At 40.8% G+C, this 15,455-nt stretch overlaps 1 protein-coding gene across 7 annotated transcripts in view; it reads right to left on the bottom strand.

Moving 5' to 3' along the window:
• shank3a (SH3 and multiple ankyrin repeat domains 3a) overlaps window positions 1-15,455 on the bottom strand; it is a 141,492-nt gene that overhangs the window by 72,524 nt on the left and 53,513 nt on the right. For all 7 annotated transcript variants that reach the window (XR_015117052.1, XR_015117053.1, XR_015117051.1 and 4 more), the window contains exons 4-9: window positions 11,144-11,252; window positions 10,290-10,441; window positions 9,702-9,869; window positions 7,602-7,718; window positions 1,242-1,319; window positions 609-675 (exon numbers count right to left, since the gene is read on the bottom strand). Coding sequence is in view for 4 of the 7 variants with exons in the window: in XM_086208806.1 (XP_086064932.1) it covers window positions 609-675; window positions 1,242-1,319; window positions 7,602-7,718; window positions 9,702-9,869; window positions 10,290-10,441; window positions 11,144-11,252 (691 nt within the window). In the remaining 3 variants the exon portion in view is untranslated. The remainder of the gene's footprint in view (window positions 1-608; window positions 676-1,241; window positions 1,320-7,601; window positions 7,719-9,701; window positions 9,870-10,289; window positions 10,442-11,143; window positions 11,253-15,455) is intronic.

Raw genomic sequence — 15,455 nt, 5'->3', positions numbered from 1 at the left:
TCACTGCTCTGACAATCTTTCAATAATTCCATTCCATTAGCAAAAAAATTATGGATTATACATCCAGAACAGAATCAATGATTATAAATTACAGTAATACATTCGTGAAAAACCCATCACAGAATATGAAAAGCTGTTCATGTTCTTTGATGGTGGTATTTTTCATTCTAGCTGTTAATTCATATATTCTTCTCATGACAAATTCAAACTTAAAAAATCATACATTACCAGCACATCTGTTGGGTAAAGCACACAGCATAATGATATGAGTGCTACAATCAATAAGACATGAAATGGGATGCATGTTTTAGGCTGATTAATGTTAAAAGGTGTCATGATTCATTCGAAATAAGGTACTACATCCTATCTCCACCAGATGGCAGAGGTTTCCTGTAGCAGTGACACCACAGAAAAACTGCACCACTCAACAAGGAGATATATATATATATCTATATCTATATCTATATATATATATATATATAGATATAGATATAGATATAGATATAGATATGTATCTCGCATTCACCATCTTCAATTCATGTATTCATGTTTCAATCTAGTAAATACTGAGTGGGTCTAGTAACAATCTCCGATTGCTGTCAACTTACCAACATCTGATGCTTTGTGGACCTTTATGATTTCAGCCAAATCAAAATTTCCTGCTATAATGGCCACCTGGAGGTGGGAGAGAGAGAGAGGGAGGGTGTGGGTAAGAGGATGAGGATGATCAGTGTGTGGTGTTTTTTTTAAGCTAGATACAGGTGGATATCATAGCTTTTAAAAAGAAAAGAAAGAAAGGGGCCAATGGGAGTAATTCTAATCAGCTAAATTTAATTATATGGGGGAAAAAAAACAGTCTTGATAAACAAACACTGCATGTACAAACATACCAAATGTCACCAATTTCTTCTCTGTCTCAGTTTTGGCCCTCTAGTTCAGTAATAATTTGCACATTTATTTCTTTGTGGAAGCAGATATGTGAAATCTACATGGGAGGATGACGAGTGGACCTGAGTTCACTTTGTATGAACAAATTAACTTTGATCCACACAGGAAACCTGTGTCATTGTTGTTTTCACACAGACTTCATCAACTACCAAGGCTGGAATTCAGACACAGACAATGATAACAAGCCGGTGGAGTAGAAGATGTTGTACTGCTTCCATTTTTTTCAATCGCCTTGTACATATTTGATGCGGTAACGTTTTGCACAAACAGCAGTTCTGGGGGACCACACATACCTGAAAGGCGGTCTGGCTGTTGTAGTTCTTGATTTCTTTATTGGCCCCTCGGAACAGGAGAACTCGAGCGCAGCTGTCCTGAATGGCAACAGAAAGATTTATGTGTTTAGCTAAACCTTTTAAATGTCATTGTATTTGATTGTGCCATATGCAGTGGCACACTCAGTCTCCCAGTCTCTTGCACACAATGATGTATGGCAGTCCAGTGGGTGTCGTTCCCAAGCTTCTAATTGGTGTCTATTAGAGATGTGGAGTACAAAAAAAAAAGTATAGGTCATGTGCCATAAAAATGCTCCAATGCTGAAAATGCTGTTTGTATTTGTATAAACAGAAAACTTTAAATGTCAGATTCCACGAAGTGCCAGCAAAGTATGAAAAGTCCAGATGAAACAGCCCTTCAGGAGTGCCTGGCGTCTGTATCATGAGAGAAACCAGACAAGTGCGACATAATGAGCCATTTTGTCTGAGGTTTGAAAAGTGGAAGTGTCATAACAAAACAGGGAGAATTAAAGTGAGACAAAGCCCATCAAAGGCTCCATGTGAAGGAGTCCAGTATGAAATGCCTTGCGCATAATCTGGAGCTTACATAGCTCTCATTTTCCTCAAGGTCACACGTCTACTATATTACCAGCAAACCAGTTAAAAGGTAAAGCAGATATGATACGAGTGATAATACGGCCATTACGAAGAAGGAACAATCCATGGAACATGAAACGAGCTACTGATTTCAGCTTGATTATTGTTGAATTGTACAATTTCGGAGTTATGGTTACAATAATGTGAAGGGAACGGTACTTCATCTTGTCCCTTCTCAGTAGATTAATGCTGCAGAAAAAACAGCTCAAAACAGCAGGGATCCATTACTTTTTCCCCTGAAAGTGCATACATTTTACCAGTAGGCCTGTAACCGTTGTATTTTTGGAGCAACTGAAAAGGTATAATGTGGAGAACGAGGTGGTGAGAATGTAAGTGTACGTACGCAGGTTTGTGTGCAGCATAAATGTTTTACATTGACCTTTCGTAATGAAAAGCTATTCTTAAACCCTTTGCTGTGGATGTGACTGCTGAATATGAGTGCAGAGCTGCTATTGTATTGTATAGCGAGTAAATTAGTTAAATTCCTCATACACACACACACAAACACACGCTCTCACACACACCCCCACACAGACACACACACACACACAGCACTCTTTATTCCAGAGGTTTGTGAAAGGGACATTAAGTTATAATAGTGCGCATTTCCGGAGGAGATGAAGGTCTATGACATGTCTGTTTTTTTCATAGCAACAGCTAAAAGTACAGGACACAACACAGGCTAAATACCTCTACACATGCTAAATATAAAGATTAAATTCCACCCCCCACCCCCCAAAAAACAAACAAAACGAGATACCCTGGATAGCAGTAACCGTATGGCTTTTCCAGTGTAGCAAAAAATGTTTTGAACTGTGTAGATGTACACTGAACCCCTCTGGCAAGAAGGAGCCCAGTTGTAGATTGATAGACTGGGCTACAAGTCCATGTGCCGGCTGGCAGTGGGTCGATATATAATTTAGCCCCGAACACAGAATTAACAAGACTAGAACTGCTCCACGATCAACACGTGACTCAAGTGACTCTAGACTCGTCAGGAACACACTCGCACATTTAGCATGTGGTTCAGTTCATATTATCCATATGGATTTAAATTTTGGACCAAACCAGATATACTACTGCACAGCGCTCAGTCACAGAAGCACCCTAGTCTACTGAAGCAGATGGCCATGTGGGTGTGTTAAGATCATGATGTCAACTGGCACAGAAATCTACAACCACAACAACAGGTCTAAAGCAGCTGAACAAGGTAGATAAAAACCTGTGGTACTAGCATAGCCTAGCCTAGCTTAGCTGCTCCTCTCCCATACAGTATGCAGTTGCACACACTACACTAACACGTTCAAAAACCATCTCCCAAACCTCACTGTTGGAAGTATTTTAAAACTGCAAGACGCTAACTGAGCATTGGCTGTCATATATTTAAAGTTTATGTCCCCACCTTCATGACAAAGCAGGTCAATTTAACAAAAACTAAAGCAGAAATCAGAGTGAAGTCATTTCAAGGAAAGAGATACTGGAAAATAAATTAAGTTTACATGTAAATGTCACAGAAAAAACTATAAGGCAGAGAAACACAAATTTTTCCTTACTGTTTTGACAGAATATCCCAGTCTATCACTTATGCCTGCACTGTTCTTTGGAAACCAAGGATCATTTTAGATGAGAGAAAACACATCCAGAAATGTTTGTTGTAGCACGTGGCCTACTAACAAGCAACGAGACAGAATGAAGAGTCGGTGCCATGTCTTAAGACTACATTTGATACTGAATACATTAACAGGTCTAAAGTCTTTAGCGCTTTTTCTGCTTTCAAGCTTCAGTGGATTCCTGCTGCTCCGGTCTCAGACAGGAATCGGTGATTCAGGAGCTTTACAGGTGTTGCGTGTCAGACAGGCTGCCTTCACTGGTTGGAAGATTTTCATGTGTGCGGTAACTTCTCCGCATGCTGTAAATATCATGGGACATTAAACCAGCAAAAACTAAAAACTGTAGCTGACAGGACAGAGGAACCTCGAGTACAGAGGAAACTCTCTGGGTGGAAAAAAAAAAGAGTTCAGTATTGAGCTTCTGAAATACTTTTAGACAGTCAAGCAAGAAACAAGTTGTTTCCTCAGCAGAAACTGGGTCTCAAACTCGCTGGATAAGCCACCTACACAGCAAAATGCCAGATGCACCTGGTTCTTAAAGCAAATGGGAGATGAGACTGTGATTGATTGTAGTCTTAATATGCTTAAAACTCATTTATGATTATTTTATGACAATCCCTTTACTTTGTGTAGGACCTTGTTGCCAGATTATTTATCGTTTAACTGATAGGAGTGGATTGGACACGCCCCAAAGGTACTTGCACCCTTTGGCCTTAAAGATCATAGACACGGGGTCAGAGGTGTTAAATAGTCGTGCACATGCAGGATGACATGATTTACCTTCTTTTCCTACTTTCCTGCACACAAATACGTTGCCTTCTTAACTATGAAATGAATGAAATTGTGAGACATTCTTGAATTAGCACCATTAGGTGTTGCGTAGCACACACAGACATGAGGAGGCCAATTACAGTGCTCACCATCTGTTTTGTTCTTTTCACGAAGCCTTCCTGCAGGTATTCATTTCAAAAGCCATTCCAGACGTCACCGTGGTTCGCTAGATGTGATTCCATGAGCTACATAAGATTTCAATGTGAACTTAGTCAGGTACTTAACAGTTCTGACTCTGGTCAGCCATGTTCAAAGAGTGTGACAGATGGTTCCTCTCACAGTTGTGTTTATACATGGGGGGATTCACTCTCTCATTAGGATTGAAAGAGCAGATCTGGCATTCTCCTCTGAATGCAGCTCTGGTTTTTACATCGTGACTAACCTCTAAAGCACATTAAATGAGTTATTTCAGGCTGAAACAAGATAAGAGCTAAGGTTTTTACTCACTGTGCACAACAGCAGCACCAAGCTAACACTGTAGCATGGAATACAGTTACAGTTTTGGTGTAAACAAGCTGTAAACGGGTACATCCAAACCAGATTTACAGAGAGTCAAGGGGCTTGGACAGAATTGGACAGCTCTGTTTTTCTTCAGCTATCCCTCCTTAATTTCTTCCATCAATGTTGTCGCCATTTGCTGCTGCCAACTGTGCACTTACTCCATCATTCACCCAGCCACCTCCCATGGATCTGTCTCCCAGGTAATAAGACTCCCGCCACGCTTTCATTTGCCGCTGCTGCCGATCACATCTGCCCTCTGAGTTATTAGTTAATGTGAACAGCAAGCTACAAACCATGATCCTGTCCATTGATCAAGCTTCCTTTGCTGCTTATTATAACACACTGTGTGTGTGTGTGTGTGTGTGTGTGACAGAGAGAGAGAGAGAGAGAGAGAGAGAGAGAGAGAGTGATCAAAGCCATGTCCTGGAGACACCTTCAGGGAACTGGCACAGAGGTGATTTTGAGGACGTTACCAGTTTCATATTCTTGGACAGAATGTCATCGTCACAATAGCATCACAGCTATGCAGGATTCAGCACTCATGGGTCGGGACGTCAACATGTTGACCGGCGTCTGGTGTGACAGCTCGAGTCTCAAGTCATTCATCCTCTCTCTACCATCTTCACCTCCCCTTCTGACAATTAATTTCCTTTCGATCTCCTTCTTCATCTTTCTCTCTCCATTTATTGATTTCAGCCACTGGAATACTGGTTTCCCAGTCTATTCTGGCAGCCCATTTCTTTCGGTGATTGTACATAATCATCCAAACCAGGCCTCTCTGGAACCCTGCTAAGGCACACACACTGTTTCAGGGATCAATCAGCTTAGAGTTCAGTGTCCCTGGCAGAGGTTCCACACAACAGCTGAGGGTAAGACTACCGCAAGAGTGTAAAGTTAGAAGTTGTTCAACTAAATGTAAATTAAACGGTTCCTCAATTGTGTTTACGATCATGTTTTTTTTCCACTAAGATACACACACAAACCCACGGCCTTATGTTGCTCAGTGAGATGTAAAACATGCGATAACTACAATCACGTGGATGCGTTACAAACAACTTGTATTAAGTATTGATGCTGCACTTCCCTCTCTCTCTCTCTCTCTCTCTCTCCCTCCCTCCTGAGAATACGCTGTTCCAGTCCAGATGAAACAGGTCATTCCTCTTGACTGGAATTAGCAGCGCAGTACACAGTTAAAATTGCAACACACAAACACACACGTGTATGTGAGAGAAGAGTGTTCATTTAATGTTCATGAACTGAGCACTACCCTCCACAAAGAAGCATAAAAAAAGCCTCTTCCTACCCAGTTACATGTTTGTCTTTGTGCAGCCTCGAACCAATCAGGGTAGAGCTTGGGTATATACAGTAACTAACAACGTTCATGGCTTTCCCAGGGGATTCTGGTTTTCACTGTCCTCACTGTATCTCTAAGTGTCCTGTAGCTTTCCTGGAATGGAACATTTTCATGTATATTTTAAAATACACACTCTCTTACATCTCTTTCCTGATTTGCAGCCTCATAAGACCCTCATTTGCATTTTTTCTTTTTAGATGCCACTGCATCCAGCATCTCAGTTTGCAAAAATGTCCTCACTTTAAGCCTGAATTAATGTATTTAAGATCTATCTATTTAAATAGGGACAGTACATTTAATTCTAAATGTTCATTAATATGCAAATATGCCACATTCAGCCACCAGGCTAATTTTCATTTGTTCTTGTCTCTTGGCACACAAATGTCAACAATAACAGAAAAGATTAAAATCTTCATAAGCATTCGAGTTCATTCGAAATAAAAACAAAACAAAATAAAACAGCATATATTACTTCCAATTCTACCAGACACTACCAACACAAACTACCTTAAATAGTCCGGATAAAAATGGCGTGCACCGTTACACATAACATGCTTTGAGATAGGTTATGGGAGTAAGCATCTTTTTTTAAATTTTTGTATGTTATGATAGAGTGCGACATATAAGGATAACCACTGAGCCACTGAAATATAACCTGAATGAGTTAGTAGTAGTAGTTATTTCTGATGCATTAAGACAAATTTAATTCAATATAATTCACGTCTTTTCACTCGTGGTTTAAAGCTGAACAAAGAAAGCATAATGATTCTTAGGTATTTAGTCATGGAGCTACAAACACCTCAGGCTCCATTCTGGTACTTGCCTTTTATTCAATTGTTTATTTAGATGCTGATGATTAATGTGCAGCTCACATTGGGGGAATCCATGACCTTTGTCCATTTTGACATTTTGACACTCTCACTTGATCCAGTTCATTTTAATTTCCCTTCTTAGTCCACGATCATCCCCAGGCAGCAAATACAGTACTTCTTCCTCAGAATGTCACTTTAGTACACACACAAGTGCACACATTTAAAAAAACAAAACAAAAGAGAACCTTCACAAAAAAAATCTTGTGTCCTTGAGCAAGACAGAAACCACACCAGGTTCTGAGCTCCTGCACGAGAGGACAAGCAAGCAGCCCAAAGCTTAAACAAAAATCCTACAGTTCACATTTGCAGATGCAACAACCCGCTTGCTAAATACAACATGGATGATTTTTGCATCAAAACTTCATCGTCCATATTTATAAACGTTCACGACCAAAGGGACGTGAACCCCTTCCACCTACACAGAAGACTAATTCTGTATGCAGCCGTTCAGTTCTCCGGTGTTCAACTCACTGCCCCATTATGTGCAATGAGGAAGCCTGACTAACCTCGACGCCCCAGGCATACACGCCAGAATTTTTTTTTAAACAACTGGTACCTGGTTGTAGAGTGCACACACATGCAGGGCTGTATTTCCGGATGCATTTTGTGCACTCATGTCAGCCCCGTAGAACAGCAGGTGTTCCAGGTGCTGCACATGGCCGTAGCGGCATGCCTGAAAGAAAAAAAGACCACACATTCACTGGTTTTTACAAAAAATAAAATAAAATAAAATCATTGTGCATTTTAATACGGCCAAACACGCCACCTTGATGGAAAATAATTTGCAAGAATATTTAGAAATTGCTCATTTATTGCTTTATATTTAGTAGTTTGCCCATTATGGTAAAGTTGATGTTACAAGCGTAAATGTTAAATCTGCTAATGCAGTTGAACTCATTTTTAAGATTTCATTTGTAGGTTTTTTTTTTGGTGTCACACATGACATGATGAATACTGTTAGAATACTGAAGCTATAAAGGAGAAAGACGAAGTGAAAGGGGAATGAGAAGAAAGAGTCGAACTGAGAAAAACATTAAATGAACATGACGCGTTTCTGTTCAATATTTCCGTTGAATCTAACAAAATCCAGTGTAAGCGACAGAAGCGATGAATCCCACGGCTGTCTTACAAGAACCTTCAGACCTCCAGTGTCTTTCTGTCACCACTCCAATAGAAGATAAAAGTCCTGACACAAACAAAACCAGCATGTAATGACAGTAGCCTCCATTATGTTTACAGAGCGGGGCATCCCTTGAGGCTTTACATGTATAAATGCATATAATATGCTGTGCTCGCTCTTTACAACACAGGTAGACGCCATAATTTGCAGCCAGGCACAGACTCAGATACAATACTGCAACCGCTGCACGACTGCATTTGCTGGTACCAATAAACACTGATGGAGTAACTGTGCACGACTGCTCATAGAGTACACAAACACACAGGCTGATGTGCAAGGCTTTGCAAATTAGTGGATGTGTTAAAAAAAAAAAGACTTCCTTTCTTAAAGGGGGATATAACCGATTTTACACATTGAAGCCTCTGCTCATGTCTAGGAAAATACTATGGCATCTGTGAAATAGGTTGTACTAAATCTTTTGTGGCTTCAAAGGGAGCTTTGTAAATTATGATAAGGTGGCTCAAGGCAGATAATGAAAAGATAATCAGTTTGGATGTGAAGTTGGAGCAACTTGAGGTTACTCCACAGATTTCTCATCACCGCGTGATAGTTTAGACATTAGCAACTACTCGCATGACGAACCTGATTCTCTAACCAACCTTCCAAAGATGTCACACGACTAGTGCCAAATTGCCCGGGGCAAGTCGGAATACCCCCCCCCCCCCCCCCCCAAAAAGAAAGACCAAACTCTTTGACTTGTAATACCAGGATGAGTTTTCTTTTCCTTTCTCTGCTTCTGTCCAGTGAAGCTTCCTGCCTCGAGTGATCCTCTCAGCACTGACGTGCTCATGTCACAAGTCAGTCAAACTATTTAATATAGAACACAGCAGCGCAACATTACCACAGCTTATCAGTTAGCAAAGACCAAGCAGCGATTCACACAATATCCCGAAGTGCTGGATCTGCAAGTGATGAATAGATTGGACGTCAGGGGCTTGTAACAAGTGAGTAAATAATCTGCTTTACAAATGTTAATGTCAGCTACTTGTATTCTGTGGGGATGGGATTAACAGACAAAATACATCATCACTAAGCAGGGCAAATGAGCAAGTACTCTGACACTGGCGCTACTGCAAAATATCAACCGTGAATTTAGGATTTTCCGTGAAAAGATTAATCAAAATATAGAAATGTCTGAAAATTTTCAGAGAGGGGAGATGTGCCTCATTTGTCCAGTCGAGTAATAATATCTGAGATCGATTCGGGGTCTTTGGGTCACATGAGCGTTAGCTTTTTTAGCTCTCATAACGCTTCCAAGATGCTTCTGACTGGCAAAACAAATCAATCAGTGAAACAGCTGAGGTGTAATTGTGTAGCTGAATAAAAAAAAGTGTTGCAAGTACAAACTGCTTCATGAAACATGTGTTCCATACTGGGTTTACACAGTGCATACAGGCAATGGAGAAAACCTCTAACTCTGCATCTGCTTTTAAATTCTGCACATTACACATGGCATGCAGTGGTTTGTGTCTTTACCTGATGTATCTCTTGCCAGCCATTTTCATCCACGCAGCCGACCTGTGCATGGTCGTGCAGCAGCAGCTCACAGCAGTAGGGGTCTCCTCCTACCATTGAGCTGTGGTAGAGAGGCGTCAGCCCCCTGCTGTCTTTGTAGTCAGGTGATGCACCCAAGTCTAACAGCGTCTGGTGAGAAAAGAAAGTCAGGTGGAGGCGTAACGCCAAAAGGACATCATAAAGCCTTTTAACTCCTGAATGTATAAGACTACACCGACGACAGCCACATGCATGCCCCACTGACATTTAATACCGAGACAATGACGGTGTTTGAGTGGAAATAACCAATTACAGTTTCAACAGTTCTGACACAACAGAACAATCAATTATGACTCATGCGAACCCTTTCATGTCTGCGACAAGCCCCCTCAGACCACATACACACAAGGCCACTCAGTGAATATGCCAGAACATTCAAAGAGGGCATGCTTCGGCTCACATAGTTAGCAGTTGCTCAAGCACCCTTTGCCAAATGTTTGCCGCCTTCTTTCCGGGAAGAAAAGAGGTGAGTCACCTTTCTGCTATGGATTGGTGCGTTACACTACTCACTATAAGTGCTGTATGGTTCTTGCTGCGCACGGCTTTGTGTAAGGCAGTAATGCCATCTTTTGTTCTGAAGTCCAGATGTGCCCCTCCACTCTTCAGTGCCTTGATGAGTTCTGCACATCCTTCCAGCTGTGTGGCCAGCGTTAGAGGACATTCTGTGGAACCAGAGGCTGAGGATGTTATCAAAAACCTGATCTTGAAACCAAAAACCTGATCTTGAAATCCAAAACCTGATCTTGAAAGTAAGCATCAAACTAGTGAGTTTGTCTGTTTTCGATGAGAGTCACTGAGAATGTCTTCAAATTTTCTCAGAAGAGAAAGGAGAAATTACACAATAAAATGAGACGGAAGTATTATTATAATTCAAAGGACAAAGAAGACTAATCCAAATTTCATACCTAACAGTGCATTTCATGTTTGAAGTTAACTGAATCATAAGTCTGCTTTTTAAAGGAGACACTTCTGTAGAAGACACCTGTGCGTTTAAGCTTTCAGTGACATTTCGATCACTTCCTCCGCTGACGAGAATGCCAGCCTGAAGTCTGCCTGAGTAGCTGCTTCCCGTCTACTCTTGTGTTTCCTCGTTCACAGAACCTCTGTCGGACTACAGGTCGCTCAACAGGGAAATCTCCTTTATGGCTGGACAAACTTTTGAATAAACATGAGGAGATTAGCAAAGGGAGTAATCCAGCTTTACCGGGCAAGCAGAAGGCTTATTTCTGAAAAACCCATACATGGTCATTTTTGCGGTGAGGATAGAGGAAAAAGAGAGAAAATAGAAGAAAGAAAGGAGAGCTATAAGCTGAGAAAAAAAGACAATAACCAAAGAAGGATGATACTTTATACTTCCTCCTCACCTCCTGTATCTGGATCATGGAAGTTGGGGTCCAGACCTTTTTCCAAGAATCTTGAGACCTTCTCAATGTTCCTTTGCTGTACATACTCCATAAACTTCTTCAGGTTTGCCTAATGGAGGGAGATGAGGGAAAAGGGGGGAAGTGTAGAAAGAGACAGCTGTGATTGGGTGATGTCAGACTCATGTGGCTGGGGATGTTTAATAATGCAGTTTGGAGATGAAAGCTAACGTCTCTGCTCTCTCCTTCTGTTTGAAGGTTTTATTTCTGTTCTGTCATGCCAAGCAAATGGACCGTGAGCAGTAGATGTATAAACTATTATAGGATGAGCCAAAAAAGAAGAGGGAAAGCAGTGTTAACACCGAAATGAAGACCTTTCTTTTAGAGATAAGTGCCCAGAAAATGAGCTCCTGAGGCCAATATCACATCACATTCTGGGTTCAGATGTGATGCTAAGTGTACAACAGCTGAGAGCAACACTTTCACACACCTCTTTTTCAACAAAGCATCAACACAAGCACATCTCACCCTGACACACACACACACGCGCTCTTTATTTCCTTGGTGACTTGTGATTAGAGGAATTCATCACCTCATATCGGGTGGAACCCAATAATGTATACAGTGAAACATAACATATAAGCAAGGCAACACAGATCTATCTTGGAATATCTAAAGAGTAAAACTGCACCAGACTGTACTGAAATATTAAAACAATACATTTATGAAAATACAGTCAAGTATTACAAATATTAATCGTTGAGGAAAAAGTATGGCAGTCTTATATACGTGCTCTGGAAGTAGACGACATCTAGAGCATCCCACAAGAGCTTCACTGAGAACTTTCATTACTATTATGTTCTCTCAAGGTTCTCAGTCGTTACATAACCTCCACATGTGCTGAAGCCTCTGGGCACGCACATTTTACACACCTTGTATGGCGCGACGTACTCACAATTACACACAAATAAAGAATACAAATGAAAGCAGCAGCCATTTTAATACTCACCTTGTGCGGCATCATATGCTGCATATCCCTTGTTCTTAAAACCAACAATGCCTTCTGAATTTCATTCAACACAACACCAAGTCATCCTCACAGCCTGCTTGCCTCTACAAGCCTGCCTCTTCTCTCTGTCTCTCTCTCTCTCATACACACACATACACACACGCACGTGCGCAGACACACACACGCACACACAGTGAGGAGCTACAAGGAGCTGCTGACTGCTACTCTCACCATCTCCAAGTCAGACTGAGTGAGAGGAATTCACTTTAGGTTTTCCTTTTTTTTCTTTTCTTTCCGATGTCCTGTGAGGCAGTTGTTATGGTGATGGGATACAAAGACAGCTCTGGCAGCCAATGTACACATGAGTGGGATGAGCACTGACGCCGGGTTTGTGAGTGAAAGTGTGTGTGTCCAGCATAATGCCGAGCATAATGCCTGAAAGAGGCTTGGGGATGACTTGTCAGTGATCAGCTGGATATGATGTGTGTTAAATTGAGTGTTGAACAGAAGAAGAAAAGGCTTTCCAAGTATTTTATTTATTTTTTTTGGCTTATTTGCTGCTTGTGAGGGTCTCAATAAATGTCTTCTTTTAGTGACACACACATAAATGCTTTTACCATGAAGAGGCAGAGAGAGAAAAAAAACAACAACTTTTAGTTTCCAAGTCAAAATGATGTGCATTCACTTCACAAAATATTAAGATGATGAGATGCACATCAATCTGTGACACAGAAATGTGACTACGCACAACAAAATCGCCTTATTTTACCTAAATTCTAAACCCAATCATGAATATCCCTTGGAGACCATGAACACTTAATATACAGTGTAACAATCCAAATGTCATGACTTTTTAATATTAATTGCTTTTCAGAAGCAATTTCTAATAAATAGACAAGGCGGATATACAGTTTATATTTTGAGCTGAAACGTTTCCAAAATTGCCCCAATTCTATCCTTTGGCGATAGTAAAAGAATAAATCCAAACTTCAATCTCTTTTCGTCTTTTATGTTTCCTCCTTTAGATATTGCAATTCTCTTTCTTCCTGACTAAGTTAGAGACTCCCTGTCATGTTCCCTGCTTTAAAAAAAAAGAAGGAAGAATTGCTGAAAAGCCTTCAGCTGGTACAGGAAGATAAGGCTTGATCATTTTTTTTTGCGCCGATTACCTATCATTTTTAGTGGCAAACATTTAACCATGCATTACTTTTTTCCATTCATCATGGAAGCTGGGCCTCGCAATGATTGGAAAAGCGGATGAAACTGCATCCATAGTTCATAAAATGCAAGATGCGAGTGATATCGAAAGTTGAGAGCAGAAAAAGTAGATACATATGGTATGGGTGTGAGATTTAGTCAAAGAAACAGAGGAGAAATTCGGTCGTGAAAGAAAGACACCATCTTCAAAAAGCTACACATGTAATTCATCAAAGATATAAAAAGACCCTCAGGCACATCTTTTCAGTTCTGCAAGAAGAAACGTACTTTCACATTTTTCATTCATTTAAAATGAAAGCTGTGTTTCTAATCAACTCTTTCTTTGCTAATTCTGGTCAATGAAAGAGCTCAACCACCTTCCAGTGTCTTGAATCAACTGCTCTTTGACTGACACTTTTTTTTTTTTCCAGTTTAGTGATAGAACGTTTAGTCTGCTTTAGTAATAGGGTGACAGTGAAGGAACAGAAACGCTAACTGGGTCCCAAATGAGGATTTTACAACACATACTGCCTGCTCAGGGTTGTCAAAAATAAACAATCAAATATGAAAAAGGTCTTTGATCATCTTGTATCTTAAATTTTCTTATTACATCAGACGGAATCCCATCATTATTTTCAGTTTGAAGCAAAAATGTTCGCACCTCAATTCCTGTTCCCATACAATCCCATCCTATAATTTGTATGCCTCATCTATTTGTGTGTGTGTGCGTGTGTGTAGATATTTACTTTGAAGCTGCAGACTTGTCTCCCACACTGTTGTAGACCAGATCGGTGAAATAATGGTGAAATAATAGCATGGGAATGATGTTCAATCGCAAAAAGCACTCAATATTTCCATAAATATGCTTCCTTCATATACGTGACACATCTGGCAGTCAGGAACAGATGTGGTCAGTGAGTTTAATATTGCCTCTCCTGAGCTTGTATGAAAAAAGGGTCCATTTATTCTTTTTGTGGAAAATCAGGTGTGAAACGAAATCAAGTTTATTCCCCTGAAATAGTTCCTTTTCTATTGCTATACTTTGGAAGTCACATCAAAATAAATAGAAAGAAACTGAAGTAGTGACAGTGTGGAGTGAGAAAATGAGTGCAAATTTGATAAAAGGTGAGCATAAACAAAAAAAGTGAGCGGCCATGGGAGCGGTGAAATTAAGGATAGTGTCTCATCTCAGTCCAGCAGACTGAGAAACCGCAGTAATAATCAGCTGTTTCTCGTTTGGCCTTAATATTCAGTTTGATGTTGAGCATGTTCTCCCCAGCTCCCCATTACATTATAAATTACTCTGCAACTCCAACACTTGATTGTTGCTGCCAATGATGTGATTTTTGTCCCTATGCTTTTTTTCCACAGACGGCTTCAGAACCTCTGATCCCACTGGCAATTTCTAGCAAAGACTCATATAAAGACTCTGATAAACACTGAGTGCTGCAGGTAACCCTTACCAGAATCCCCTCTGGTAGACTTTACACCCCTCCTGAGTAATTCAGGATTCCGGTTAATGATCACTAATCACAGGAAGTCATCAAGTGGAAGAGTTGCCCCAGCTACCAGGACAAAAGGATGACGGTTTCCGATTTTGGTTCCGAGGCTCTTCTGCCACAGAGGCGGGATTATATGCCAGGAATTACAGACAAGTCCCCTGCCCTCCTTTGCCGTCTTCTCCTGCCTCTTTTATTCTACTTTTATCAAATGCTTTTCCAAAGATTCATAAAAGGAAGTGAACACACCATTCAATAGCTTCAGTGCAACCATGTGTAATAGCACAGAGCGTGTACGTATGTGTGTCAGACACTTCCCCTGCCCTATATTTACACTCATTACCACATGGCTGCATCGCCCGTGGTCCCTCACAGCTGGCCTACAGTACGTAGTGACATGGATGAGTAGTAATTACAATGCTCACCAACATGATGCTTATTCGGGAGGATCATATACTGACCTCAGGAGAACTGGCCCGTAAAATGCACACATGCTCTAAAGCATCACAACTGTTTAGGCAATAAGCGCACTTAGCCAGTGCAGTGGGTCAGGGGGAGGCTCTAGGGACCATCGTGCATCAGGGTGATGTGAACGTGGAGTTAACAGCTG

This window comes from Aulostomus chinensis, chromosome 7, assembly GCF_037954235.1.
Source record: "Aulostomus chinensis isolate RoL2024-O1b breed Wild chromosome 7, RoL_Achi_v1.0, whole genome shotgun sequence".
NCBI classification, from domain to species: domain Eukaryota; kingdom Metazoa; phylum Chordata; class Actinopteri; order Syngnathiformes; family Aulostomidae; genus Aulostomus; species Aulostomus chinensis.
This window is presented reverse-complemented; position numbering and strand designations above follow the sequence as displayed.